This window comes from Tursiops truncatus, chromosome 1, assembly GCF_011762595.2.
Source record: "Tursiops truncatus isolate mTurTru1 chromosome 1, mTurTru1.mat.Y, whole genome shotgun sequence".
NCBI lineage: Eukaryota > Metazoa > Chordata > Mammalia > Artiodactyla > Delphinidae > Tursiops > Tursiops truncatus.
This window is the reverse complement of record NC_047034.1, coordinates 47,028,197-47,054,226: the sequence shown is the minus strand read 5'-3', so window position 1 is coordinate 47,054,226 and position 26,030 is coordinate 47,028,197. Positions and strand designations below refer to the sequence as shown.

Genomic DNA, 26,030 nt, shown 5'->3' with positions numbered 1-26,030 from the left:
AGAGGGTGCTATTATGATTTTCATTTTACAAATGAGGTATCAGCGGCTTAGAGAGGGAAGTTATGAAACTTGAGGGCTGAGTGGCATGTTGGTGGCAGGGACTGTACCCACCACGCGCCATCTCTGGCTACATGTTAGCTGCACAGGTCACTAAATCAGTGGCACAAATTTAATTTCTTATGTGATTTCTCAGTTGCCCAACCAGCCAGGAGGTATTTTTCACTTTCAAATAGTAACTTCCCAGGGGAATTTGTTGTATATTCAATTTCAAATGCAGAATTCATCTTACCAAAAGCTACCATTCCATGCATGGCAAACGAAGCCAACAGCATTCATAATCCCCAAAGTGGTCACAGATTTTGGACGTCACATCAATTTCTCCTAAATATAGCAACTAGGCTTATTTTATTTAATTTATTTTATTTTATTATTTATTTATTTTGTGGTACGCGGGCCTCTCACTGTTGTGGCCTCTCCCGTTGCGGAGCACAGGCTCCGGACGCGTAGGATCAGCGGCCATGGCTCACGGGCCCAGCCGCTCCGTGGCATGTGGGATCTTCCAGGACCGGGGCATGAACCCGTGTCCCCTGCATCGGCAGGCGGACGCTCAACCACTGCGCCACCAGGGAAGCCCTAGGCTTATTTTTAAGTGATGATTTTGTGGGCTCAGCAACAGGGCTGAATTATCCTCAATTCTTATAACCCTGACAACGTTTTGTGGATACTTTGAAATTCACTGTGTGTGTGTGTGTGTGTGTGTGTGTGTGTTTTCCTCCCCGATACCTATGAGATCTATGTAGACATCAATGATATTAGGCTTGTTCTCTTAATTTTATATTTTTTACATATATATGACCCAGGCAGTGGATTACTAAGACTAAAACGTTTGAGTTATTATTTAAGACATGTCTTAGATAATAACTTAATTATTATTAAATATAATGATTAAATAATAATAATAATAGTGCTATTTAAAAATGCAAGTGTATATATTTTTAAAGGGTTCTCAAAAGGAAGCAAGCTCTCTTGGTTTAAATTTTAAATATTAGTCATTTTAGAATACCTTCCTGAGTCCTCAGATGCATGTACATAAGTCCTGAAAGTGCTTATTGAAACAGTAAGCTGTTCTTCATCTGTCCTTTAAACCCAGTTGTTCACAGTCCCTAAGAGTAGCTCATGATGTAGGAATTGGGACAGGTATTTTTATTTTAATGAGATACTCTGAAAACCCAATGCTATTATTTTGGAAGTTTGGGAACATGAAATAAGTCAATCCTATTCACAGTAAGAACCTGTGTACGTTTCCACGTCAACTTTGCAAGGCTTGAAGGAGGCCTAGAAGATACGAGTATAAACTACTTTTTTGAGCACCTACTATGTGTGAGATGTTGAATTAGGCCCTTCATATATTTTATTTATTTTAACACCTTTATTAGAGTATAATTGCTTTACAATGGTGTGTCAGTTTCTGCTTTATAACAAAGTGAATCAGTTATACATATGTCCCCATATCTCTTCCCTCTTGCGTCTCCCTCCCTCCCACACTCCTTATCCCACCCCTCTAGGTGGTCACAAAGCACCTAGCTGACCTCCCTGTGCTATGCGGCTGCTTCCCACTAGCTATCTATTTTACGTTTGGTAGTGAATATATGTCCATGCCACTGTCTCACTTCGTCCCAGCTTACCCTTCCCCCTCCCCGTATCCTCAAGTCCATTCTCTAGTAGGTCTGCATCTTTATTCCCATCTTGCCCCTAGGTTCTTCTGACTGTTTTCTTTTCTTTTCTTTCTTTTTTTTTTTTTTTAAATTCCATATATATGTGTTAGCATATGGTATTTGTCTTTCTCTTTCTGACTTACTTCACTCTGTATGATAGTCTCTAGGTCCAAGGCCCTTCATATATTTTAGTTCAAAGTTTTGCAACAGCTCTACAAGGTATGGTTGTCCCCACTTAAAGAAGGAATGTGTGTCCCTTTGCCCAAGGACACACAGCTAATCAGTGGCAGAGCTGGTATTTGAGGTGAGAACTGTTGGACCCCAAAGCCTGGGCTCTTTTCATGTCCACCAGCTTCTAGAACTGTATTCTCTACATAATGTCCTATGGAATATTATGTTTCCCAAGATAATAATAGGCGTTGCCTGTAAGAATGTCAAATAATGTTTGGAAACACTGGCATTAGAAAGTTAAACAAGATTCATGCCTACTGAATGTGCTGTTATGTTGTAAATCTCTGAAAGATTTAGGACATACCATTTCCCAAACTCTTTTGAACACAGAATGCCTATTTCCATGCGATGACTGTTCCATCAGAAGACTGTTTTGTACAGTACTGTTCAGGGCTATTTGGGAAAAACCCCAAAATAAAGTACAGTCTTCTCCACCTTATAAGAATAATTTGTTGGGACTTCCCTGGCGGCACAGTGGTTAAGAATCCGCCTGCCAATGCAGGGTATATAGGTTCGATCCCTGGTCCAGGAAGATCCCACATGCCGTGGAGCAACTAAGCCCGTGCGTCACAACTACTGAGTCTGTGTGCTGTGACTTCTGAAGCCCCTGCACCTAGCCTGTGCTCTGCAGCAAGAGAAGCCACTGCAATGAGAAGCACTCACACTGCAATGAAGTGTAGCCCCTTCTCACCACAACCAGAGAAAGCCTGAGCTCAGCAACGAAGACCCAACGCAGCCAAAAATAAATTAAAAAAATAAAATAGAGTAATTTGTTTCTGAAAAACTACTGTAGGGAGAGTTTTCTTAAATTGAAAGCATAGTTTCCATTAATTTGAATGGAGAAAAACAATGTGTTTCTGGGTCCCAGATTAATACCCATTTATGTTAAAAATAATTAAATGGTATTAAAGAAGGAACATTTATTGTTACTCATCAGAGCATAAATTCAAACAAGAATTTACCTTCTGGGGCTTCCCTGGTGGTGCAGTGGTTGAGAGTCTGCCTGCTGATGCAGGGGACACAGGTTCGTGCCCCGGTCTGGGAAGATCCCACATGCCGCGGAGCGGCTGGGCCCGTGAGCCGTGGCCGCTGGGCCTGCGTGTCCGGAGCCTGTGTTCTGCAATGGGAAAGGCCACAACAGTGGGAGGCCCGCGTACTGTTAAAAAAAAAAAAAAAAAAAAGAATTTACCTTCTTAGCCCTGTCTGCTGTTTGTCTCTAAGTGCCAACCCCAGTGGTCTTTCCTCACTCTCATCTTGTTAAATGCTCTCTTGCCTTAGATCCTGAAAACCATCCCCTCTTCCTTCTCCCTTAACTCTTCCCAGAATTCTCCTCCGTGAGACTTCTCCCTGCTCCCATCACTTTTTCCTTAATCAGTGAGGTTCCATTTCCGTCCAAGGCACCTTCCCCTCCTCTGTCTATCTGCTCCCGGAGTGACCTTACACTTGTTATGGCTTCCTGTTCTGCCTGTGGGCTGAAGGCTCCTAAGTCTTCATCTGCAGCCTCTTTCTTGAGCTCCAGATGAACAGTTTCACCAAAGTTCATTGTGTCCCAAACTAAACTGGTTATCTGCTCTTGATGATTCAGCGTGAGGCTCTGTTCCTCCTCTGGCCTTCTCTGGTTTGTCAGGAGCCTCATATCTAGCAGTGGCCTCTGGGGACCTGCTGTCGTCTGTGTTGATCCACTTTTCATCCAGATTCCTCTCATCTGGGCCATCGTGTCAGGGGAGGATTTCTGCCCTGAGAGCCTGCTGCTCTCCTGTCCCCAAGCCATCCTGCAGTTGCTCTAGAGTTGACCTTCTAAACTGCACATCTGATCTCGTCGCCACCTGCCTGATCCTCCGAGAGCTCCCTATTATCCACAAATGGATTTGTTATCCTTCCATCAGTTCTTAATTCACCAGTAGACACGGTGAGCTAACATAAAGTGCCCAATTCAGTGTCTCACACGTAGCAGGTGCTCAAAAAATGTAGTTTATGTTATTATCACTGAGGGCCCTTTCAAGTGTTGCAAAGTTGACATGGAGACTTTCACAGACTCTGTGAATGTGACTAATTTATTTCATGTTTCACCTGCGGCTATAGATACAGAGCCAATACTTTTATTGATTAGAATTGTATCCACAAGTAAATTAAAAGTTCACAGACTGGTAAGAAATTAGAAAGAAAAAGAGCTAATGGTTAGAGTTCTGTTGACTTTATAGATTATGAATAGCCTAATTATCACAGTTAGTTGGAATATAAGGATTACTTTATAATTTTGCCAGCTGCTGGGAAGTTATCAGGTAGGTGAGCCACCTTCCACCTCATCTTTTGGCTTTTTCCTAACTCATTTCACAATAGCCACATCCTCTTTCTTAAGGGTTAATTAATCCAACAGATTTCTGAGCCTCTTCTTTGTGTTGGGTGCGGGGGATACAGCAGAGAACATAAGCTGAGGTAGTCATGGGTAAGCAGGTCTAAGGACTGGGGGAGCAGTGGGATGGATATTTTAGATATGAGAGTCAGAGAAGGTTTCTCTAGGGAAGTAATATCTAATCAAGATGTAAGTGCTGAGAATGGGCCAAGGAGGGGAGGTTCTGGGGAAGGAGCATTCCAGGCTGAGGGAGAAGCAGGTGCAAATGCCCAGAGGAGAGAAGCAGTTGGCACATTCCAGGAACAGGGAGGGGAGCTGGGGAGCTGGACCTCAGTGAAGGAGAGCGGGAGATGAAGCAAGAGAGGTCGAGTTTGTAGGCCGTGGTACAGGGTTTGCACTTTATTCTGCTCAGAGTGGGGACCCACTGGAAGACTTATTAAACAGACGAGTCGTATGATCTGAATTCCATTTGAAAAGGAACACTCTGGCTTCTGTAGAGAGAATGGAGCATAGGGAGGCAAGGATGGAGGTGGGAAGAAGAGTGTGAGGCGGGGTCCAGGTGAGAGAAGATGGAGGCTGGAACTGGGGTGTGGAAGGGGGTGCGGTGAGGGGTGGCTGGATTCCAGAGTGGCACATTTTGTTATCCTGAGCACCTCTTGCCTTTCATCAATACGCAGTCTGCAAGGTCCCATTTTACAGAGCATGTCTATAAAAAATGAATCATAGGACAAGTACTCTAGTGCCCCAAACCAGGTAAAACGCACAGGGTCTTCACTCCTTACAAGGGGTGATGCTCCACTCCAGGTAGGTAGAGATGTTTCTGGTTAAGAGGCTTTTTGTACTCTTAAAATCATACCATGCAAGCACTGCCCCTTGAAAGATGGCGTTTGCCTGCCAGAGATAAGGGAGAACGTGGCTCACTTTCTCATCCTGTCTTTGTGGAGGCCGAAGTGCTCATTCACCAATGTTCCTTCTTGAGATCTCAAGGATTTGACAAGCTACTTCATGTTGAAACCAGAGTAGATATATAAGTAATAATGCTTTCAGGAGTCATCTCTGTTCCTTTCCCTGAAGAAGCTATCCTTGGCCGTCAGGACGTTCCCTAGCGGGTGGATGCATACCCAGATAATGTGAAAGAATTACTAGAAGCAGCAGGTGGTGGTTATTACTTAGTATTTATTGAGCTCCCATAGGGTGACGTTTTCTTCCTAATGTTGCATAAATTCAATATTTCCTTTTCTTCTTTCCTTTTCCCTACCTTGTGGTCACAGGTTCTCTTAGCGCTCGATGTGACAATGCTGGACGATGCAGCTGTAAGCCAGGTGTGACAGGAGACAGGTGTGACCGCTGTCTGCCAGGCTTCCATACCCTCACTGAGGCTGGGTGCACCCAAGACCAGAGGCTCCTGTAAGTGCCTGTCCCATCACTGTGGCTTCCGCAATTGTATCAACATTAGGGACCGCTTAACATTTACTGAGTAACTGAGTTACTGAAACACCGTTTCGAGGACCTCACGTGGGCCATCTCATTGACTCCTCACAGTAATCCTAAAACATTGGGATTAGCCTTATGCTTGTGTTAAAGATAAGAAACTGAAATCGTGAGAGGATAAATAAGATGCCCTGTGTTGCTGGTGAGGGTGGACTTAAAATTCAGGCTCAGAGTTCTGTCTCTGGAACCTAGGGTCTTCACCCTGACAACTGCCCCTCCTTTAGATGAACTAGGATGGAAGTAAAGAGTCCTTCAAATTTTAACCTGGAACTCGTTTCAAATAAATAGACTCAGAGTAGAAGACCTTTCTGCATAATTTTAATCCCCTTTAGCTTGAAGCATTCTCTATCCCTCCTCAACTTCCTTTTTGGAAGAAGGTGGAGCATACAATAGAAATCACATGACCAACCCACAGAGATGCAGAGCCTGGCAGGGTGTTGGGCTGGCTTAGAGGAGGGGGAGCTTGGCTGGGAAGCCATTGGCTAGAAGGCCACCCACAGAGGCATCGCCTCCCCATCGCCCATGTTTCCAACCCTTTGCCCATATGAGACCCACCCACCAGGCATGCCTGCACCATCCCCATTACCACTGGCCCAAGTTCTCTTACCATCTGGGCCTTTATGTAGATTGTTCTCTCCCAGACTTCCCTGACCGCTCCCTGGGCCCTGTCTCTCTTTTGTAAACCCTTGTAAAACATGAAGTGTGTTCTATCACAGCTCTGCTGCAAATCTCCATTAGCTCCTTCCCCACCTAGAATGAGATCCAAACTTCTTATCTAGGCAGGTAGGGCCCTGCAAGACCTTCCTGCCCCCTCCACCCTCGGCCTTAGGCTACTGCTCCATTTCTCCCCCCTCCCAGCCTTCCTTTGCTTCTTCAAAGGAGCCAAGCTATGTGACGTCAGCCTTGGCCTAGAGCACTCTTCCCTCCCTCAGAGCCATGCAGACCTTCACTGGCTCCATCCCCACCTTGTCTATCTCCTCACAGAGACCTTCCAGACCAGTCTCCACCCCTCCGTGTTCTGACTTTTGTTTTACTCCTAGAGAACAGGGCTATTTCCTATTTCTTACTATCCCTGGTGCTTAGCAACCAGCAGGTGCTGAACACATGTTTCTCAGAGGATCCTGATAATGGTACAGAGGGACCAAGATGGGGAGGAGACTGTGGGAAGATGAAGATTGGGAAAGAAATCTTCAGGAAGCTGGTTGGGACTTGGCATCTGACTGGATGAGGAATGTGAAGGACGAGGAGTCAGATGCAGGCTTGGCAGGATTTGCTGGGGTCACGGGGCAGTCAGAGGGGGAGCAGGTCGGTAGGGAAAAGACAACAGACTTGGTTTTAGATGCATGAGATAAACACATGTGCTTATGTGCCGAACGCAGTGACAGAGACCGGTGCTTTGATGAGTCAGTCATTAGTCAAAGCTCTGGTCTGCACAAGTCAGGGAGATTGTGCTAAACTTAAATGAGGAAAATACTGATTTTTTTTCATCGAGAAAGTCTCACGACCAAAAAAAAAAAAAAAGTCAACGAAACTAGTAGCAATTTAACTCCTAGGTATACATTCAAGAGATATGAAAACATACATATCTGCACAGAAACTTGTACACAGGTGTTCACATTAGCATTATTCATAATAGCTAAAAGGTGGAAACAACCCAAATGTCCATTCCAATGAATGGATGAACAAACTGTAGCATGTTCATGAGACAGGACTTCATTCAGCCATAAAAAGAAGGAACTACTGATACATGGTACAACATGGATGAATCTTGGAAACATATTAAGTGAAAGAAGCCAAACACAAAAGGCCACAGGTTGTACCATTCCATTGATAGGAAATGTTCAGAATAGGCAAATCTACAGAGACAAAAGTTGGTCAGTGGTTGTTTAGGGCTGGAGGGAGGGAATGGGGGTGATTCCTAGAGGACACGGGGTATCTTTCTGGAGTAATAAAAGTGTTCTAAACTTGGTTGTGGTGCTGGTTGCACAACTCTGAGGGTCAACTAAAACCCAATGAATTGTATACTTTAAATGGGTGAATTACATGGTATGAATTATATGTCAATAGAAGTGTCACCAGAAGAAAGAACTAAATGAACCAAAAGCAAGTAGATGGAATCAATCACGATGAAAGCAGACACCATTGAATTAAACAATAGGTAAACAAATGATAACTTTTTTTTTTTAATGTCAACTGACCCAAACAGTCAACCAAACTAAACTAAACAGTTTTGTGATGAATGTGGTTTACATTCTGCGGCAAACCCCTCCTCTTGTTTTTTTTTTTTTTTTTTTTTTTTTTGCGGTACGCGGGCCTCTCACTGCTGCGGCCTCTCCCGCTGCGGAGCACAGGCTCCGGACGCGCAGGCTCAGCAGCCATGGCTCACGGGCCCAGCCGCTCTGCGGCACGTGGGATCTTCCCGGACCGGGGCACGAACCCGCATCCCCTGCATCGGCAGGCGGACTCTCAACCACTGAGCCACCAGGGAAGCCCCCCTCCTCTTTATAGGATTGGGTAGCAAACAATTGCTGGACTGGCTGCCGGCCACAGACCACACTTTGAGTAGCACGAGCATGGACAAACGAATTCTTAAAGGGTCTGAGAGAGATTAGCATGGACAAGAATAGCTAAGAGAGGCCTCACTGAAGATGAAAGATTGACTCAAGTTGGTGACATTTGCTTATGAGTGCTTGATCTTCACGTGTATATATGCAAAGTATTTGGAAACACATCCCTAATTTTCTTTTTCTTCTTTCTCAGAGACTCCAAGTGTGACTGTGATCCGGCTGGCATCTCGGGGCCCTGTGACACAGGCCGCTGTGTCTGCAAGTCAGCTGTCACCGGAGGGCGCTGTGATAGGTCTGTGTGAACTGTGACCCTACAGGCACAGCAGGGTGTCCCTCGGCAACTAGCATGAGAATTCATCCTCTGAGTGCAATTACGGAAAACGGACACTTAACAAATGTAGATGACCTTCTTCCTGACCCCTGTCCTCAAAAACTAGGCTTTATTTATTTATGTTTAATTTTACTTTTTGGCCGCAGTGCATGGCGTGGAGGATCTTAGTTCCCCGATCAGGGATCAAACCCGTGCCCCCTGCATTGGAAGCGCAGAGCCTTAACCACTGGGACTTCCCTCAAAAACTAGACCTTAAAAAAAGTGCAACAAGGCCCCAAATCTCACTGGACTCCAAGCTTTTGCTCTGGGTCCCTTCTCTGTTTATGCTGTGACAGAGGCACAGGGCCCCAGTGAGTCCCTGGCCAGCTGGCTCTAAATCCCAGGTGCTCTATGCAAGGTGGTACGCTGCGATGAGGTCACATGACTCAACCTGGTCCCAGGAAAGGCCTGGTCTAATTAAACATGTTGGGAAAATCTTAGTAAGTGGGAATATCGCAGTGTACGGCCACAGATAACCGTCTCGTGCTGAAAAGGACCGGGGATGGGATGGTGGTTATATGCACACACATGAAATAGGGGGGGAGATGTAAGAGCCCTTTGGGTCCCAAACCACGTTGGGACAGGTGGTGCAACCAGGTCTATCCACCTTTAGTTGCTGCTGCAGGAAATTCCTTAAGTACAAACTGTGCCCAGACTTAAAAACTCTTCCCTCTCCTGATACTGTTGTGAGCAGAGGGCTGCGAGGTAGGCCCCAGAGGTAAAGGCTTCCCTCTTATTTCCTTAATGAAAGAAAGCAGTTCTTTGGCATCCTGCCAGTCTCGTATACCTGGGCAGAGGAAATGCCAGGTACATTCCTGGCTTTTGTTTTCAGGGGGTTCTTTGCTGCTGAGGTGGGGGGTGAGGAAACATACATTTAAGTGTTAAAAAAGGAGTCTCTTTTTGAAAGCATTTTAAATTTCAAAATAGAACACAGAAATAGAAAGTCATGTAAAATGTTGCCAGCAGCACCAATTATATGAAATAGACCTTTGCTAAAACTATGCCGGCCTCGTAACACCCTCTCTCCTTCCTAGAGGTCACCACTATTCTGACTCACTTACTTTTCTTCATAATTAATTACCCAAGTACATCCTTAAACACTGTGGTTTAGTTTTGCCTGATTCCCTTCACTTCCCTCCCCCCACCTCCCTTCCTTTATCATTCCCTCTCCACCCTTTCTGTGCCTCCCCACTTCTTTCCTCCCCTCCTCCCTCCTTCTTTCCTTCCTTCCTTGTTTTTTGTTTTGTTTTGTTTTGTTTTTTTGCTGTACGCAGGCCTCTCACTGCTGTGGCCTCTCCCGCTGCGGAGCACAGGCTCCGGACGCGTAGGCTCAGCGGCCATGGCTCACAGGCACAGCCGCTCCGCGGCACGTGGGATCTTCCCGGACCGGGGCACGAACCCGCATCCCCTGCATCGGCAGGCGGACTCTCAACCACTGAGCCACTAGGGAAGCCCCCTTCCTTGGTTTTTAATCTCTTTTAATCTGAAGGTTTCCTCCACAGAAACTATAATGATTTTTTAAACCCTTTCTCTATAGGAAAAAAAACCCCAACTTATTTATTTACAGCTGGTCTCTGAAGCATCTGTTGTTCACGGCTAAACTGCTTTTCCATGATTTTGCACAATGAACATATTCTTGACATATAGTCCAGTGGATTAGACCACTTAATTTATCAGCAGATATACCTGAGTTTGAATTTTGTCTCAGCCACTTACCAGTTGTATGACCTTGAACAAGTTTCTTAACCTCTCTGGTCTTGGTCTTATCATCTAAGAAAATTGGAAATAACAATTCCTATCTCAAAAGGTTGTAGTGAGGATTAAATGAGGGAGCATAAGTAAGGTGCCTGGCATATCACAAGTGCTAAATAAATAATTGAAACTACCATTATTTCATGTAGAAGGATGTCGTTAACTTGAACAGAGAAGAAAACAAATCCTTCCCGGCTTCCCCTGCCCTCTTCTCTATGACCCCAGCCTCCAGGACTTGTCTGCCAGCTGCGGTCCCCAGAGAAGTCACCGGAGGGCTTGAGCTGGGAGCAGAGGGGAGGCCAGCTTACATTTTGCTTTTGTAGGAGCCTCTAGCCATCCTTTTTTGGCATAACCTCACCTGCCCCCTCCCCTGGGGTCAGAGCCTAGGTACAAGGGGCAGGGATGGTGGGCAATGCCAGGGAGGGTGGTCTGGGAGGGGTCAGTACAGCTGAGTGGGTGCTGGGGCGGGAGCATTTGCCTTTCTTTTGCTGGCCCCCACTTCCCACCCTTTTGCCCCCGTTAAATACTTACTCCAGGACAGGGCCAGCTCTGCATATCCCTACCTGACCCCTCCCCATCTTGCCCACTCAATTCCTCACCAAGGATGGGAAAAATCACTGTTTCCAGACCATCACATCAAACATGATACTGCTTTACCAGAGCAAGAGAAAGTGAATATTCTTCATGCTTTCTTTTTAAATTAATCAATCAATCAATTAATTAATTAATTGACTGTGTTGGGTCTTTGTTGCTGCGCGCGGACTTTCTCTAGTTGCGGCGAGCGGGGCTACTCTTTGTTGCGGCGCACGGGCTTCGCATTGTGTTGGCTTCTCTTGTTGCGGAGCACAGGCTCTAGGCGTGCAGGCTCAGTAGTTGTGGCTCGCAGGCTCAGTAGTTGTGGCTCGCGGGCTCTAGAGCGCAGGCTCAGTAGCTGTGGCGCATGGGCTTAGCTGCTCCGCGGCATGTGGGATCTTCCTGGACCAGGGATTGAACCCATGTCCCCTCCATTGGCAGGTGGATTCTTAAGCACTGCGCCACCAGGGAAGCCCTTTTGTGCTTTCTTAATGAGGAGCTGTGATTTGTCCATTGGGGGGTCTGGGAGTGGGGGGTGGTATGTGCAACTTAGTATTCCTCACCTTTGGGAATTAATGGGCCGGGTGGAAGAGAAAGTAGAAATGATCATATTCTCTATAGGGACAGAAATAACCTATAATATTGTCCTGATTTCTAAAACATCACTGCAGGTGCCGACCAGGTTACTATCACCTGGATGGGGGAAACCCTGAGGGCTGTACCCAGTGTTTTTGCTACGGGCATTCAGCCAGCTGCCGAAGCTCTGGAGACTACAGTGTCCATAAAATCACCTCTACCTTCCATCAAGGTAAAGCGATCTGTTTTCTAGGTTTTTTGCTTTTAATGTTGTATAGGGTTTTGTGCTTATAGACTTCCGTCCACAGCATGGGGTCCTTGAGTCATCTTTAGCAGCTCTCTTCTCGCTTTAAATGTATATTACTTTTGAGGCAATAAGGAAGAGCCTAATGTCTTGTAAAAGTTATAGCTGAATAGTTTACTCAGACCAGCTTATGAATAACTTAAAAAAATAACTAAAAAGAGACCAGATTTTCATCTCCCTGCATTTCCCATCTCATCTATTTTAAAACCACAAAAGAATCATTCTTTTGGATTGAAGGGCTTAACATGAGTCTTCCTGGAATTCACATTCACTCATAATACTGCTTTCACATAGGCCAAACGAGTTGATTTATGTGAAATTAGTTACCAAGCTACAAAGCACTCTAAAACTATGGGAGATTAATATGATTTCAACTCTGAGTTTCTCTCTGAACATACTAGACCCTCTTACCTCACTAAGGCCAGACCCTGTTTATGTAAATAAAATAAAAATACAAATTATAGGCAGATGAAAACATGCTCTCTTATTCCAAGAGTCAGACTCGGAGACAAGAAGTCACAGCAGCTGTAGGGCAGGAGTGGGTGAAGGTGAATACAAAGTAGAGAGGCGCATAGGGGATTTTGAGGATGGTACACGAATGTGGAAACATGAAGAAATCCCCACTTGTTACTCACTGCTAGTGAGTAGCAAGCAAGTCTTGCCTTGTTTAACTCAGTAGATGTTGTCCAAATGCAGAGTGGTTTTATTTGTGTTTCAGATGTTGATGGCTGGAAGGCTGTCCAAAGAAATGGGTCTCCTGCAAAACTCCAATGGTCACAGCGCCATCGAGATGTGTTTAGCTCAGCACGACAGTCAGACCCTGTCTATTTTATAGCTCCTGGTATGTACGGTATTTTTCCTGTAGAAGCCAACTTAGAACACTAAGAAGTCAGGATAGAAAAATGGGGTTAGAAAATGTGGACATCTTATCACTTCGTGTTCTGGGCAGTAGTATCTCCAGGAGACAAGTGGGGCTTCAGCCCTTTTTGACAAAGTCATGGCACAGTACAGCAGAACTGGCTGTCCAGGTGGTCAGACCCTGGTTCAGGTCCCTACTTCCGTCAAATGGGAAGTTTCTAGGTTTCCCATCAAGACAAGAAATAAGGACAGTGGTCAAATCTGTGGGTCTACTGAGAAACAGATGGAAAAGTGAAAAGAAACCATTTCTCAAAGCTTTAAACCGCTTGTAAATTTTAAAAATATACAGTAGTCAGAGAAGCTGGATGGAAAAGCTCTGGCTAGAATTTTTTTTAATTAATTAATTTATTTATTTATTTTGGGCTGCGTTGGGTCTTTGTTGCTGCGTGCAGGCTTTCTCTAGTTGCGGCGAGTGGGGCCTACTCTTCGTTGAGGTGCACGGGCTTCTCATCGCAGTGGCTTCTCTTGTTGCGGGGCACGGGCTCTAGGCGCGCGGGCTTCAGTAGTCTTGGCTCACAGGCTTCCGTAGTTGTGGCTCATGGGATCTAGAGCGCAGGCTCGGTAGTTGTGGCACACGAGCTTAGTTGATCTGTGGCATGTGGGATCTTCCCGGACCAGGGCTCAAACCCATGTCCCCTACATTGGCAGGCGGATTCTCAACCACTGAGCCACCAGTGAAGCCCCTCTGGCTAGAATTTTAATCCTAGTTCATATCCTTAGCTAATATGTGACTCCTGGGCAAGGTGGCCTCTTAACCTTTGCAAACTTCTGTTCCCTCAGCTGTTGAATAATGACAACCTCCACGAATTATTGCCATCAAATGTGATGATGTCGGCGAAAGTATTCTGTAAACTAGAAAGCATTATGTAACAAATGGTATTATTGCTGATACACCTGGGATCTTTACATATTGGTCTGTCACAGGGGCCAGGTTATGAATCATGTAACGGATGGAATTGTCTTATAATGAGGCCCTTTTAGCGTTTCAGTAACTAACCCTTCTTCGTGGCCAAGAGTTGCAAGGCCATGTCCGCTGCCATGAACTGGCTCTTCTGGCAGGGTGGCTGGGGAGGGGTGATGGGTGGGTAACGTAGGACCCCAGGAGAAATTGCCAACATTGATGAAAACTTACTTACTTCTTTGCTTCTCCAGTCTCAGAACTGACCTCAGTCTTTTCGAATTCTATTTCACAGCCAAATTTCTTGGGAATCAACAGGTGAGCTATGGGCAAAGCCTGTCTTTTGACTACCGTGTGGACAGGGGAGGCAGACACCCATCCGCCCATGACGTGATCCTGGAAGGTGCTGGTCTACGGATCACAGCTCCCTTGATTCCACCTGGCAAGACACTGCCTTGTGGGGTCACCAAGACTTACACTTTCAGGTAAAGAGAGAGACTACAAGTGGGTCAAAGAGAGCAAACTGTGACTGAAGTCTGATTCCTTTGTTCATCCAGTCATCATTCATTGGTTCAACAAGCTTTTCTGAGCACCGTTTATGTACCAAACATGGTGTTATGTGCTGAGACAGGTCATGATTGCTGCCCACAAGCCCCGGACAAGCTAATGGGGGAGAAAAATAAACAGATGATTATAGTGCAGCTTGTAAGGGACAAGGTGGACACAGGTGCTTTGAACACACACAGGAGATATCAGTAACTCACACTGGAGTGATCAAGGAAAGCTTCCCAAGAAGATGTGACAAGTGAAGAGCCGCTCTTTAAGGAAAGAAAAGGGGGGAAGGTTAACATGGCAGAAGAAGTATGTTTGAGGAAGTTTCGTACATTTAGGAAATTCTAAGTGGTTAAGCATGAGTGGAGCATGGGGTCAGGGAGAGGAATACCGTGAGAAGTGAGGTCGGAGAAAGAGGCTGAGGTAAGGTCATGGATGGCCCCATGTGTGTCTAAGGAGGTTACATGTTATCCTGTGGAATGGGATATTTTTTGAAGTATAATTGACCTACAACACTATGCTAGTTCCAGGTCTAAAACATAGTGATTTGATATTTCTATACATTACAAAATGATCACCCTGATAATTCTAGTTACCACCTGTCACCATACAGTGTTATCACATTATTGACTATATTCCCCAGGATGTACATTTCATCCCCGTGGCTCATGTATTTTATAACTGGAAGTTTGTACCTCTTAATCTCCCTCACCTATTTCACTCATCCTCCCACACCCTCCCTTCTGGCAAATACCTGTTTGTTCTCTGTATCTATGAGTCTGTTTTTGTTCTGTTCTGTTTGTTTGTTTTCTAGATTTCACATATAAATGAAGCCATATGGTATTTGTCTTTCTTTGTCTGAATTATTTCACTTAGCATAATACCCTCTAGGTCCATCCATGCTGCTGCAAATAGCAAGATTTCATTCTTTTTTTATGGTTGAGTAATATTCCATTGCATACACACACACACACACACACACACACACACACACACACACACACACACATGCAAATATACCACATCTTCTTTATCCACTATTGATGGATACTTTCCATATCTTGGCTATTGTAAATAATGCTGCAGTGAACATAGGGGTGCATATAGCTTTTTGAATTGGTATTCTTGTTTCTTCAGAAGAATACCCAGAAGTAGACTTGCTGGATCATATGGTAGTTCTATTTTTACTCTTTTGAGGAACCTCCATACTGTTTTTCATAGTGCCTGCACCAATTTACATTCCCATCAACAGTGCACAAACATTCCCCTTTCTCCACATCCTCACTAACACTTGTTATCTGTTGTCTTTCTGATAAGAGCCATTCTGACAGGTGTGAGGTGGTATGCATTGTGGTTTTGATTTGCATTTCTTTGATGATTAGTGATGTTGAGCATCTTTTCATGTGTCTGCTGGCCATCTGTATGCCTTCTTTGGAAAACTGTTCATTGAGGTCCTCTGTCCACTTTTTAATTAAGCTGTTTGTTTTTTTGATGTTGAGTTGTATAATTTATTTGTATATTTTGGATATTAATCCCTTATCAAATATATCATTTGCAAATATTTTCTCTCTAGAATGGGGATTTTGAATGGTGGGTACAGAGAGTTCAGGGGAGGGGGACGTGCCTATTAAGTGCTTAGTACTGTGTCAGAGACTGAGAATTCAAGATGAAGGAACGTGGTGTTTGTCCTTCAAGAGCTCTTGTCTAGTAGGATATGTAACATGTCAAAAAGCAAACATAACACAATACAAAATCTCTTCAGTGGTGGTGCATGCTCATGGGGAGTTGGGAGGAGCCAGGAAAAGCATTACTAAGGACGCAGTGTGTGGACTGAGAACAGGAAGAAGCACAGGGCTTTCCCAGGGACAAAATCAGGACAACCTGTACATGTGAGTATATGTGGGAACGTGGAAAGGCATAATACAGGGGATTGGTAAGCAGTATTTATGGCTGGAACACAGCGTGTATAGGGGAGATGGGCAGATAAGATTGAAAACGCTGGAAAAAGACCCAGCATGGTGGTTCTTGGGTCATGTCAAGGTGCTGAGATCTTGCCCATGCCTACAAGATGATGGAAAGCTATTGAGAGATTGGAAGTCGAGAATTGGCGTGATCAGATGTGAAGCCTGGGTGCAAATACTGTGTGAAGGACAGTTTGGGTAGGGTCTTTAATTGAACCACCAGGACACATTCACAGTGGTTCAAGTGAGGGTTGTTGGGGACCTACCCCAGGGCAGAGGTAAAGGTAATAGAGAATAGAAGACCCACAGCACACACACAATGTGTTCTTAAATAACTGAGTGCAACTTATTCTAACGATACAAACACCCAGCTCTCCACGCTGGAATACCCATTCCCACCTTCTCAGCTTGGTGAACTTACTCTTTAAGATTCAGCTTGCAGGTTTTTCCTTTATATTAGCCTTCTCAGAATCCTAGGTAAAGTTACAGTCCATCCTGAGTTTCTATGGCATCCTGTTTATGCCTTTGTTATAGCCCTTTCTGCATTGTATCATAATTATTTGTTTACCCGCCACCCCTGGGAGACACTGATCACCTCACTCTACTTGCCTTTGTATCCTCCGTCCTGAAACAGCTTCTGGCTCAAACCAAGTGCACAGTAAACAGTTATTTCACGAATCAGTGGATGAAACAAAAGGGTTAGTATGGTTCCTGGAAGGGCTATTCCAGTAGAAATCAAGACAACATAAAGAAGAATAGTACAGGGGCTGGTGATGTGATGCGTTGAGGCAACATGATGCCAAACTAGGAAGTATTACATGTGGACAGTGTAGAAGGTGGAAACTGACTTTTGAAAATAGGAGGTGAAATGTGCTCAGATAACAAATCATTTAAACAACAAAACCAAAAATGAATGATGGCTCTCGAGGATCAGAGCTTCTGGAACTCAGAGATGTTCCTGCTGTTAGGTTTTGTGTGACCAAGAATAGAAAGTGGTCTCTGAGGGCCTGGACCAGCACTGGATGCTGTGACCCCGGGAGCTTGGCTTCCTGCACTGGGATGCCCTCCAGCAAATCCTGTGGGGCTTGCACTCCCCATGGAGTGAGAAAGTTCCAGGCTTGTGCCTATGAGGATGTGACTACCAGTCCTTCATCCCCGTACAAGCAGGGCTGTGAAGGGGCTTAGCTATTCCCCCATTCTCAGGCATAATTTGTATCGGGTATACGCATTATAAGATTTGATAAGAGTTGGATTTTCAGCTTTTGCTTTTAAATCATGCAGATTAAATGAAAATCCAAGCAGTAATTGGAGCCCCCAGCTGAGTTACTTTGAGTATCGCAGGTTACTGCGGAACCTCACAGCCCTGCAGATCCGAGCTACCTATGGAGAATACAGTAAGTGGCTAAAAGAAATGAATTTCTCTCTTCTTAGGTTTTAGTTTAATTTGCTTCAGCTCTCTAAGGTGGTGACAGTCTCCAAACAATTAAACAAACGACTTAATGGTTTTGATGTCGAGTCTCTGATTGGGTCTAGATTTGTACATTCTAGAAGAAGTTGTTAAGAAAGAACGTTTCTTAAAAAGAGGTCAGCACCAATGAAGAATGAATGATGCTTCCTTGCTAAAGAGCCTCTGAATTTAGATTAAAGCTGATTATTTGAAGAAGATAACCTACAGCAAAAGGCACGTTCCCTTAGCTCGGAAATCGCATCTACAACACTGTTCTCTTTATTTCTTGAGTAACTTTCCTTTGGAATTATACTCGGTGCTACCACGTTCGGATATCACCATGTATTCTGTTAATTCCTATTATTGAACTTCTATATACTATGTACTATGTTGGGTACTCCTAATCTCGATTGGGATTATTTAAATGAGACCTCCTTAAGCTTTTTAGCACACATGTGAAAAGGAAGGATGGCTGGCCTGCACCATTTCCATGTCACTGATATAGTGAATAAAGCAGGAAGTAGAAAAGGTGCTTACTAACAATTTATTGAATCTTTACTATGTGCCAAGCACACTACAATACATGCATTGTCTCATTTAATTTCACAAGAAACATAGGAGGTAGATACCACTGTCATTTCTTTTCTACTGTTGAGGAAACACAGTCATCGAGGTGTTTTGTGATTTGCCCAATTCACACAGATAGTGAGGATTGAGCCAGAATTTAAACCCTGATTTTTCTGACACCAGAGCCTATGCAGTCAGTCATATGAACTGCTATATCTTTATGCATGGCATAGTGAGTGAATACGAACTGTCTTTGATAGGGCTATCAATGAAAAAAATTCATCAATAGTCAATCTAAGAGGGCTTCTCTGGTGGCACAGTGGTTAAGAATCCGCCTGCCAATTCAGGGGACACGGGTTCGAGCCCTGGTCCGGGAAGATCCCCCATGTCACGGAGCAACTAAGCCCGTGCGCCACAGCTACTGAGCCTGCGCTCTAGATCCCACGAGCCACATCTACTGAAGCCCGCACGTCTAGAGCCCATGCTCCACAAGAGAAGCCACCACAATGAGAAGCCCGCACACCGCAATGAAGAGTAGACCCCGCTCGCAGCAACTAGAGAAAGCCCGCGTGCAGCAACGAAGACCCAACGCAGCCAAAAATAAAATAAATAAATTTTTAAAAATTGTCAATCTAAGAAAGAAATGGAAAATCTTATTTGAGCCAATATGAGAATTATAACCCAGAAGACAGTCTCTCGGAGAGTTCTGAAGACTGTTCCAAACAGGTAAAGGGGAAGCCAGTATATATGTGATTGGGGAGAAGCTACGTTCAATCAAGCACACATCTTGGTAGAAGGTTACTACTATTTGCAAGGAACAGATACCTTAGTTAATGGTTTAAGTGCTTTTCTAAGTACGGGAAGATGCAAGAAACTGGGCTCATAAAATTTTCTCCTGAAAATATCTAACTCTCTGAGGGCCGGTTCTGTCAGGTTTCCTAGAGCACAAGGTACCACACCCTGATCTTCGCCCTGAAGTCCTTTCAGGATGTACTTTAGGTCAGCGACTGCAGTGGCTAAAGACTTCATTCTTGTAGATCTGGATAGTGGGCAACACTCTTTATTTTACAATCCCTTCCCTTTCGGTCTTAAGTTCAACCAAGGTCTGGGAGGCATTTCGTGAGCAATTGCTAGGAGCGCACATTCCCAGGTCAGTTGAGGATGTCGTTGACAGGCCACAGAACGTGCTATTACTGGACTAGGTTCAGTTAACAGTAGCCAAAAGCCTCTGGACCTCCTGTCTTTCTACTCTGTTATGGTCCAGGAAATAGTTCCCTCTTGTTGCTTCTTCCCGTATCTAGAGTTATTATGCATGATTACAATCTTGTAGAACGATATATTTGATCAAATTGTTTCAAGTTGCCTAATCATCATTAATTTCATCTGAGGATCAATCACACATTTGGTAATGCGAGAAACAATAATCTTTGTAAAATAGGTAGCATATAATATAGCTAGTAACATTAATAGGTCATAAGCAAGTATTTAAGCTAAGAACTTCCATTAGGTGCGGCCCAGTGTCTCCCCAGGTCATCTGACCAGTCTGTTCTGCACTAATTGCTATCTTTAAGGGAAAATGAAATATTGGCATTGTACATAAAGTTCACCAAAGATGTCTGCACGTACAAGGCGAGTAGTGGGTCATCATGACCCCTTAAAGGATTGACAAAGGAATGTTATCGTCTAAGGAGTTACATGGCTGGCGCCAGAAGGAGAAAAATTGATCTTTATAGTTGAGCAGGTATTTCTGCCACAGGGGAGGTCTGGTTAACACATAATGCAGATGTACAATGCAACTCGAGGGGAATGAGGAGGTCAAAGGGCAGAGAAAAAGTTGGTTTTTTTTTTGCGGTACGCGGGCCTCTCACTGTTGTGGCCTCTCTCGTTGCGGAGCACAGGCTCCGGATGTGCAGGCTCAGTGGCCATGGCTCACGGGCCCAGCCGCTCTGCGGCATGTGGGATCCTCTGGGACCAGGGCATGAACCCGTGTCCCCTGCATGGGCAGGCAGACCCTCAACCACTGTGCCACCAGGGAAGCCCAGAGAAAAATTTTATGTTTAAATTTTTCTTGTCTTGCCTTAAAACCGTGAATTTTCATTTCATCAGGGAGTTAAGAGAAATAAAATCCAATGAGAGGCCTGACTTTAGATCCTTGGACCTTACCCCTTGCTGCTTCTAACGTGTTCCCTCTCTTGCAGGTACTGGGTACCTTGACAATGTGACCCTGATCTCAGCTCGCCCCATCTCTGGAGCCCCAGCACCATGGGTTGAACAATGTGTGTGTCCTGTCGGGTACAAGGGACAGTTCTGCCAGGAATGTGCTTCTGGCTACAAAAGAGATTCAGCCAGACTGGGACCTTTTGGCACCTGTATTCCATGTAACTGCCAAGGAGGAGGGGCTTGTGATCCAGACACAGGTGAGTGAAATGACACCTGGACCAGATGGTTGGGGGCACAGCCAGGCGACTGAGGTCTCTCGCGGAAGAGAGAGCTGTGTAGGAAAGACCATGCCTGAACTCATTTCAGAGATGGGAAAGGATTAAGGGAAGCAGGGCTGGAGTCAGGGAAGATGGACATGGCGCTTTATTACACACAATCCTTTTCATTATGGAAATGCCACAGGGTTGTGAGAAAGGTGCTAGGTTACAGGAAATGGCTGTCATGGTTCAGTGCGGGGTGGGGGAATTGGTGTCGAGTTGCAAGCATTGTACGGGGAGATCAAAGGCAATGTCAGGACTGGAATGAATGTGCGGACAAATGGTGTCAGGCCTTGGGGGACAGGGGAGCAGTGTTAAGTCATGGCTGGTAGAGGAAGTGTATTTCTGCTTAGCCTGGGAGAGTGAGGGTGAGACTCAGGGTCGTGGCCATGTTTAGAGTTGGTACTAGGGCAGAGGAGAGTACCCGCGCTCAGGCACTCTGGGGAAAGCTTCAGAAAGGCAGGCTGTGAGTTACTAAGCTCTGACTTGCACATGTCATGCGTATTAAAGCAAGTGTACAGTTTTACCCTGCTCATTTCTCTGCTCCTCCATTCTTCCTCTGCCCCCCCAGGAGATTGTTATTCAGGGGATGAAAACCCTGACATCGAGTGTGCCGACTGCCCCATTGGTTTCTACAACGACCCGCGTGACCCCCGCAGCTGCAAGCCCTGCCCCTGTCGCAATGGGTTCAGCTGCTCCGTGATGCCAGAGACAGAGGAGGTGGTGTGCAATAACTGTCCCCACGGTGTCACTGGTGAGGCCAGCTGCCTGCCCTGTCCTGATGCCGTGAATCTGCAAGGATAGCTTCTATTCCAAGGGATTCCCAGGGAGTTTTCATTACTCAGGGTTAGTCTAAATGGGCTCATTTTAAAGATAAGGATAGCTCGTCGATGCCCGAGAGCTCAAGTGGATGGAGGAAGGGCAGAGTGTACAGTTACGTGGAGGAAACATCTAAAGCTGTTTTAGGAGGTTTGTAATTAGGAGATGAAGTTTTCAGATGAAATACAGGGTTTAACTAAGTTTTTAAAAATGAACCAAGGTGAAGAAGGAAAACGTAGTGGCCTTATAAATGTCGCATCTCTCTGCTGGTCAGTCTGAAAGAAGAGTTTCTCTTCAGCAGCAGTCTCAGTGGTATGGGTCTCAAGCTGACTTTTTCCCAGTCAGCTAGTTAACCGGCAGGAAGGCTCCTAGTGGCGCTTGGGTTCTAAGGTCTGTGACCACCGTGGAGTGGAAGAGCCAGGCCCTGGCCGTGGGCTCCTGTTCCTGAAGTACTGTTCTGGGGTCCATGGGGAAAGCTCCTCTAGAGGGCTATTTACACTTTCGTCCTCTGCGTCTGCTTTTGCTGCCAGTGAGTGATCGCTCGGGCTTGGTTCTTTGCTCCTTCCAGGTGCCCGCTGTGAGCTCTGTGCCGATGGCTACTTTGGGGACCCCTCTGGGGAACACGGCCCAGTGAGGCCTTGTCAACCCTGTCAGTGCAACAACAATGTGGACCCCAGTGCCTCTGGGAACTGTGACCGCCTGACGGGCAGGTGTCTGAAATGCCTCCACGGCACAGCCGGTGCCCACTGTGACCAGTGCAAAGCAGGCTACTTCGGGGACCCCTTGGCTCCCAACCCAATGGACAAGTGTCGAGGTAGGACTGCACCCCTAGACGGATCGGACAGCCTGTGTGTGCGTGTGTGTGCGTGAGTGCACGCCTGTGTGTGTACGTGTGTCAGAACATACAGACCAGCAAGGCCCACAGCAGGTAATATCGCGGTGCTGCTTTGGTTTCTCTGACCGACTGGCTCATGAACAGCCTGGACCTTTCACCTGTCAGAGGTCTTAAGACCCGTGTCCCCTGCATCAGGGCTCTGGAGTCAGAGCTGGAGGGTGTTGAAAGGGTTAAAGCTGGGCGGGAGAAGTGCAAAAGGTCAGGTTTATGCTCCAGAGTGGAAGAGGAGCTGAAATGGGGCTGCTTCCAGCGCCCAGTCCCGAGGCTGGTAGACAGGGAGGGGCTGCCAGACCTTGAATCGGAAGGTGATAAAGGTGACGAAGCCTGAACACACTGAAGTGGGAGGGGAGTGGGTGGTAAAGCAGCTGAAGAGACCCTCTCAGGAAGTCAGTGCGATTGATGTACAGAAAGGTAACAGTCCAAACGTCTCCTAAGGAGACTGGGCTTCAAAGCAGTAGCTCCCGTGGAGCATTCCTGGGGGCCGCTTCAGATCAAAGCATGAATGTGCCGATCAGGCCTCTTGCTCAGCCCTTCTTTCAAGCCTTCGAACACGTTCTGTTCTAGAGGCAAATTCCGTTCTAGGGAGCTGGCCTGCCCCACAGACTCACCCCTAGGTCACAAAGGTCCCAGACCAGCCCTGGTGCCCAGAACTCAGGAGCTTCCTCATTTTAAGGTTCAGAGTGCCTTTGGGGACCGAGATTGGAGGACTCCTGGTCCCCCAGGAGGTCTGCAGGGAGCCCAGAGCCACCCCCCGACTCACACCAGAGTCCCCAGCCCCAGAAATGCTGAGGACCTCTGTGCAACTTGGGGCTTCTACCCAGGGGCACGAATTCCACCTGCCCTGACCCCAGCCTGTGGGTTAGGTGTGATGTCCTATGATAGGAAGCATCCACATGACATCAGCGGTACTGAGTTCAAGTCCAGTTTTTTTAACATACCTGTTGTATTACGCTGATCATGCCAGTTAATCTCTCTGAGCCTCAGTTTCCTCATATGGGTGATTAATATTTTACTCAAAGTGGTTTGCAAAGATAAAATAGCATATGAGAAAGCATACTATAAACTATATAATTCCATCTATAAGGTGCTATTAATAGAGATTTCACTGCCTTTAGACCATACATTTTTTCACTCAACTATCTTTTATCAAGAACTTACCATGTACCCAGTGTGGAGCTAGATACCGAGGTTATAATAATGAATAAGTCAGCTCCAGCTCCCAAAGAGCTCATATGCTAATAAGGAAGACACACAAATATGTAAGCAAATAATGACAGTACGCTTAGACATATGATCATACTACCAAGTGTTCTGTGAGCACTGAAGGTGGAGTAACCCAAAGAATCACTCCGGTAGAGTAGTGTCTCACCCACTGTTACATCCTCAGCTCCTAGAACAGAACATGACACATAGTGGTACTGAATCAATTTGATTGAATAAAGGTACCGCTTTACCGCAGAAGGAAAATATCACTGGCTCTTGCCAGGTTCTCATTCCAGCTTGCCATCTTCTTGCTGTGTGTCCTAGGTCAAATTACTCAGCTTCTCTGAGCTCATATTCCTCATCTGTGTATATACAGAGAGATGTCTACTTCTGGCACATATAGGCCCAGAAGAAATGTTATTTTCCCTGTGAGCAAAGCCAGAGTGTCTGCAGAATATCCAGCAGGCTTATGACTTAATGGGAGGAAGTAAATAAGTGCCACTAGGAAGGATGAACTGTTATAGTGTCTTCATCCAGACACACACCCCAAACAAACTTGCCAGATGATTCCGAAGACCTCTGTGTATTGTGGGAATGTGCTTGGAGGCATAGCCAAGAAATGAATCTAACACAATATGAATCAACAAGGGCAAAGAAAGATTCTTTGCCCTTGGTGACTCAATCTTCCTTTTCTCTTTGCTATACCTCCAGTTTCTGGAATTAGCTTGACATGAAAGCTTCCTGTTTATCCGTCTTTTTTCTCTAGCTTGCAACTGCAACCCAGTGGGCTCGGAGCCCGTGGAGTGTAGAAGTGATGGCAGCTGTGTTTGCAAGCCAGGATTTGGCGGCCTCAACTGTGAGCATGCAGCATTAACCATCTGTCCAGCTTGCTATAATCAAGTGAAGATTCAGGTGTGCATGCTAGCCAGACCTCACCCGCAGAAGTAAAATCCTGAAGTGTCTCCTGGGTGGTTCTGTCACAAATCCAGGACTCTCCTAGACTCCTGGGGACGGGGGCGGGGATTACTATTTCTCCCTTTAAAAATTGCTATGTTAAAAAAATTTCCATATACTAGTAAAAATACTTCAGGTTTATGTTCTTATATTTACCATTTTCAAAACCCCTTTTGCAGATACTGCCGCATTCGGTACTCATGGTAACTTAGTCAAATTGGAAGGAAAAGCATTCTGATCTCAGCTTTCACTGAGCAAACAACGTTTTGAAAAATGTGTAATTTTTCAAAGTCACATGGCCAGGTGGAACCGAGAATACCATCCATGTCCCCTGATTCTAAATTCAGTGCTCTTTCCATTATAATATGCCACTTTCTAGCTGGATTTTTTCCCAAGCGATGTCCTTATAAAACAAATGAAGGAGACATAAATGTATAAAACATATGAGGAGGTGTCAAGTCTGTCAAGGCAGGAATAGCCTCCAGAAGTTTCTCATTCAAATTCCAGAGAAGAATGAAATTGATGTTGTTGTTGTTAATTATTAATATTTTACTGGGGTGAAGGGTGGGGGAGGAAAGGGCCCAAACAGAACCCAAATGTAGAGCAAACTTAACCTATTTTTTAAAATTTATCTATTTAACCAGCCCTCTGTAGCACTTTATTCCAGGCACTGTTCTAAGTACTATACAAATACTAACTCATTTAGTCCAAGTAATAAGTCTGTGAGATATTATTATTATTATCCCCATCCTATGGATAAAGAAAATGACTTACCCAAGGTCACACAGCTAGTGAATAGTGGGGCCAGGATTCAGACTCAAAGTCTAGGCTCTAGAATCTGAACTTTAACATGACATGCCAAGCATTTCTGGGCTTTTAGCTACTAGCCCCTGGGTACCTGCTATTTGACCATGAACTCTGTCACCTGTTCTAATCCTCTTCCCTGTGTGGTTTCAGATGGATCAGTTTATGCAGCAGCTCCAGAACCTGGAGACCCTGATTTCAAAGGCTCAGGGTGACGGTGGAGCAGTACCTAACACAGAGCTGGAGGGCAGGATGCAGTGGGTTGAGCAGACCCTTCAGGACATTCTGAGAGAAGCCCAGATTTCAGAAGGTGATGAAGGCCAATTTCCCTTCACAAAGGAGAGAATTCGGAGTCCTAGAAAGCAATACACTGGGTCACAGAATCTTCGGTGGTAACAGTTCAGCAGATGTCTCTGCCTAGCCCTTGCGGAGGTGGAAGGACTGTCTGTGATGTTCTCCTGGGATCTGAATGATGGAGATAAAAGAGCAGTTGCATGCATTCATATGTTGGGTTTTTACTATTTTGCCATAAGCCAGTTAAAGTCACTTTTTCAACCCTCTGTTATATTTGACGACTTGGCCCCCCAACGTGCTTATCTTCCC

General features: G+C 45.4%; 1 protein-coding gene across 2 annotated transcripts in view; it reads left to right on the top strand.

The window, feature by feature from the left end:
* LAMC2 (laminin subunit gamma 2) overlaps positions 1-26,030 on the top strand; it is a 61,716-nt gene that overhangs the window by 22,921 nt on the left and 12,765 nt on the right. The window contains exons 1-12 of one of the 2 annotated variants that reach the window (XM_019952720.3): positions 5,592-5,706; positions 7,858-7,948; positions 8,551-8,649; positions 11,724-11,860; positions 12,651-12,773; positions 14,044-14,233; positions 17,543-17,655; positions 20,474-20,692; positions 21,324-21,506; positions 22,140-22,385; positions 24,436-24,581; positions 25,581-25,737. In XM_019952720.3, coding sequence (XP_019808279.2) covers positions 7,902-7,948; positions 8,551-8,649; positions 11,724-11,860; positions 12,651-12,773; positions 14,044-14,233; positions 17,543-17,655; positions 20,474-20,692; positions 21,324-21,506; positions 22,140-22,385; positions 24,436-24,581; positions 25,581-25,737 — 1,660 coding nt within the window. In that variant the 5' untranslated portion in view covers positions 5,592-5,706; positions 7,858-7,901. Of the gene's footprint in view, positions 1-5,570; positions 5,707-7,857; positions 7,949-8,550; positions 8,650-11,723; positions 11,861-12,650; positions 12,774-14,043; positions 14,234-17,542; positions 17,656-20,473; positions 20,693-21,323; positions 21,507-22,139; positions 22,386-24,435; positions 24,582-25,580; positions 25,738-26,030 lie in introns of those variants that run through there. The other variant, XM_019952719.3, reaches the window with a different exon arrangement.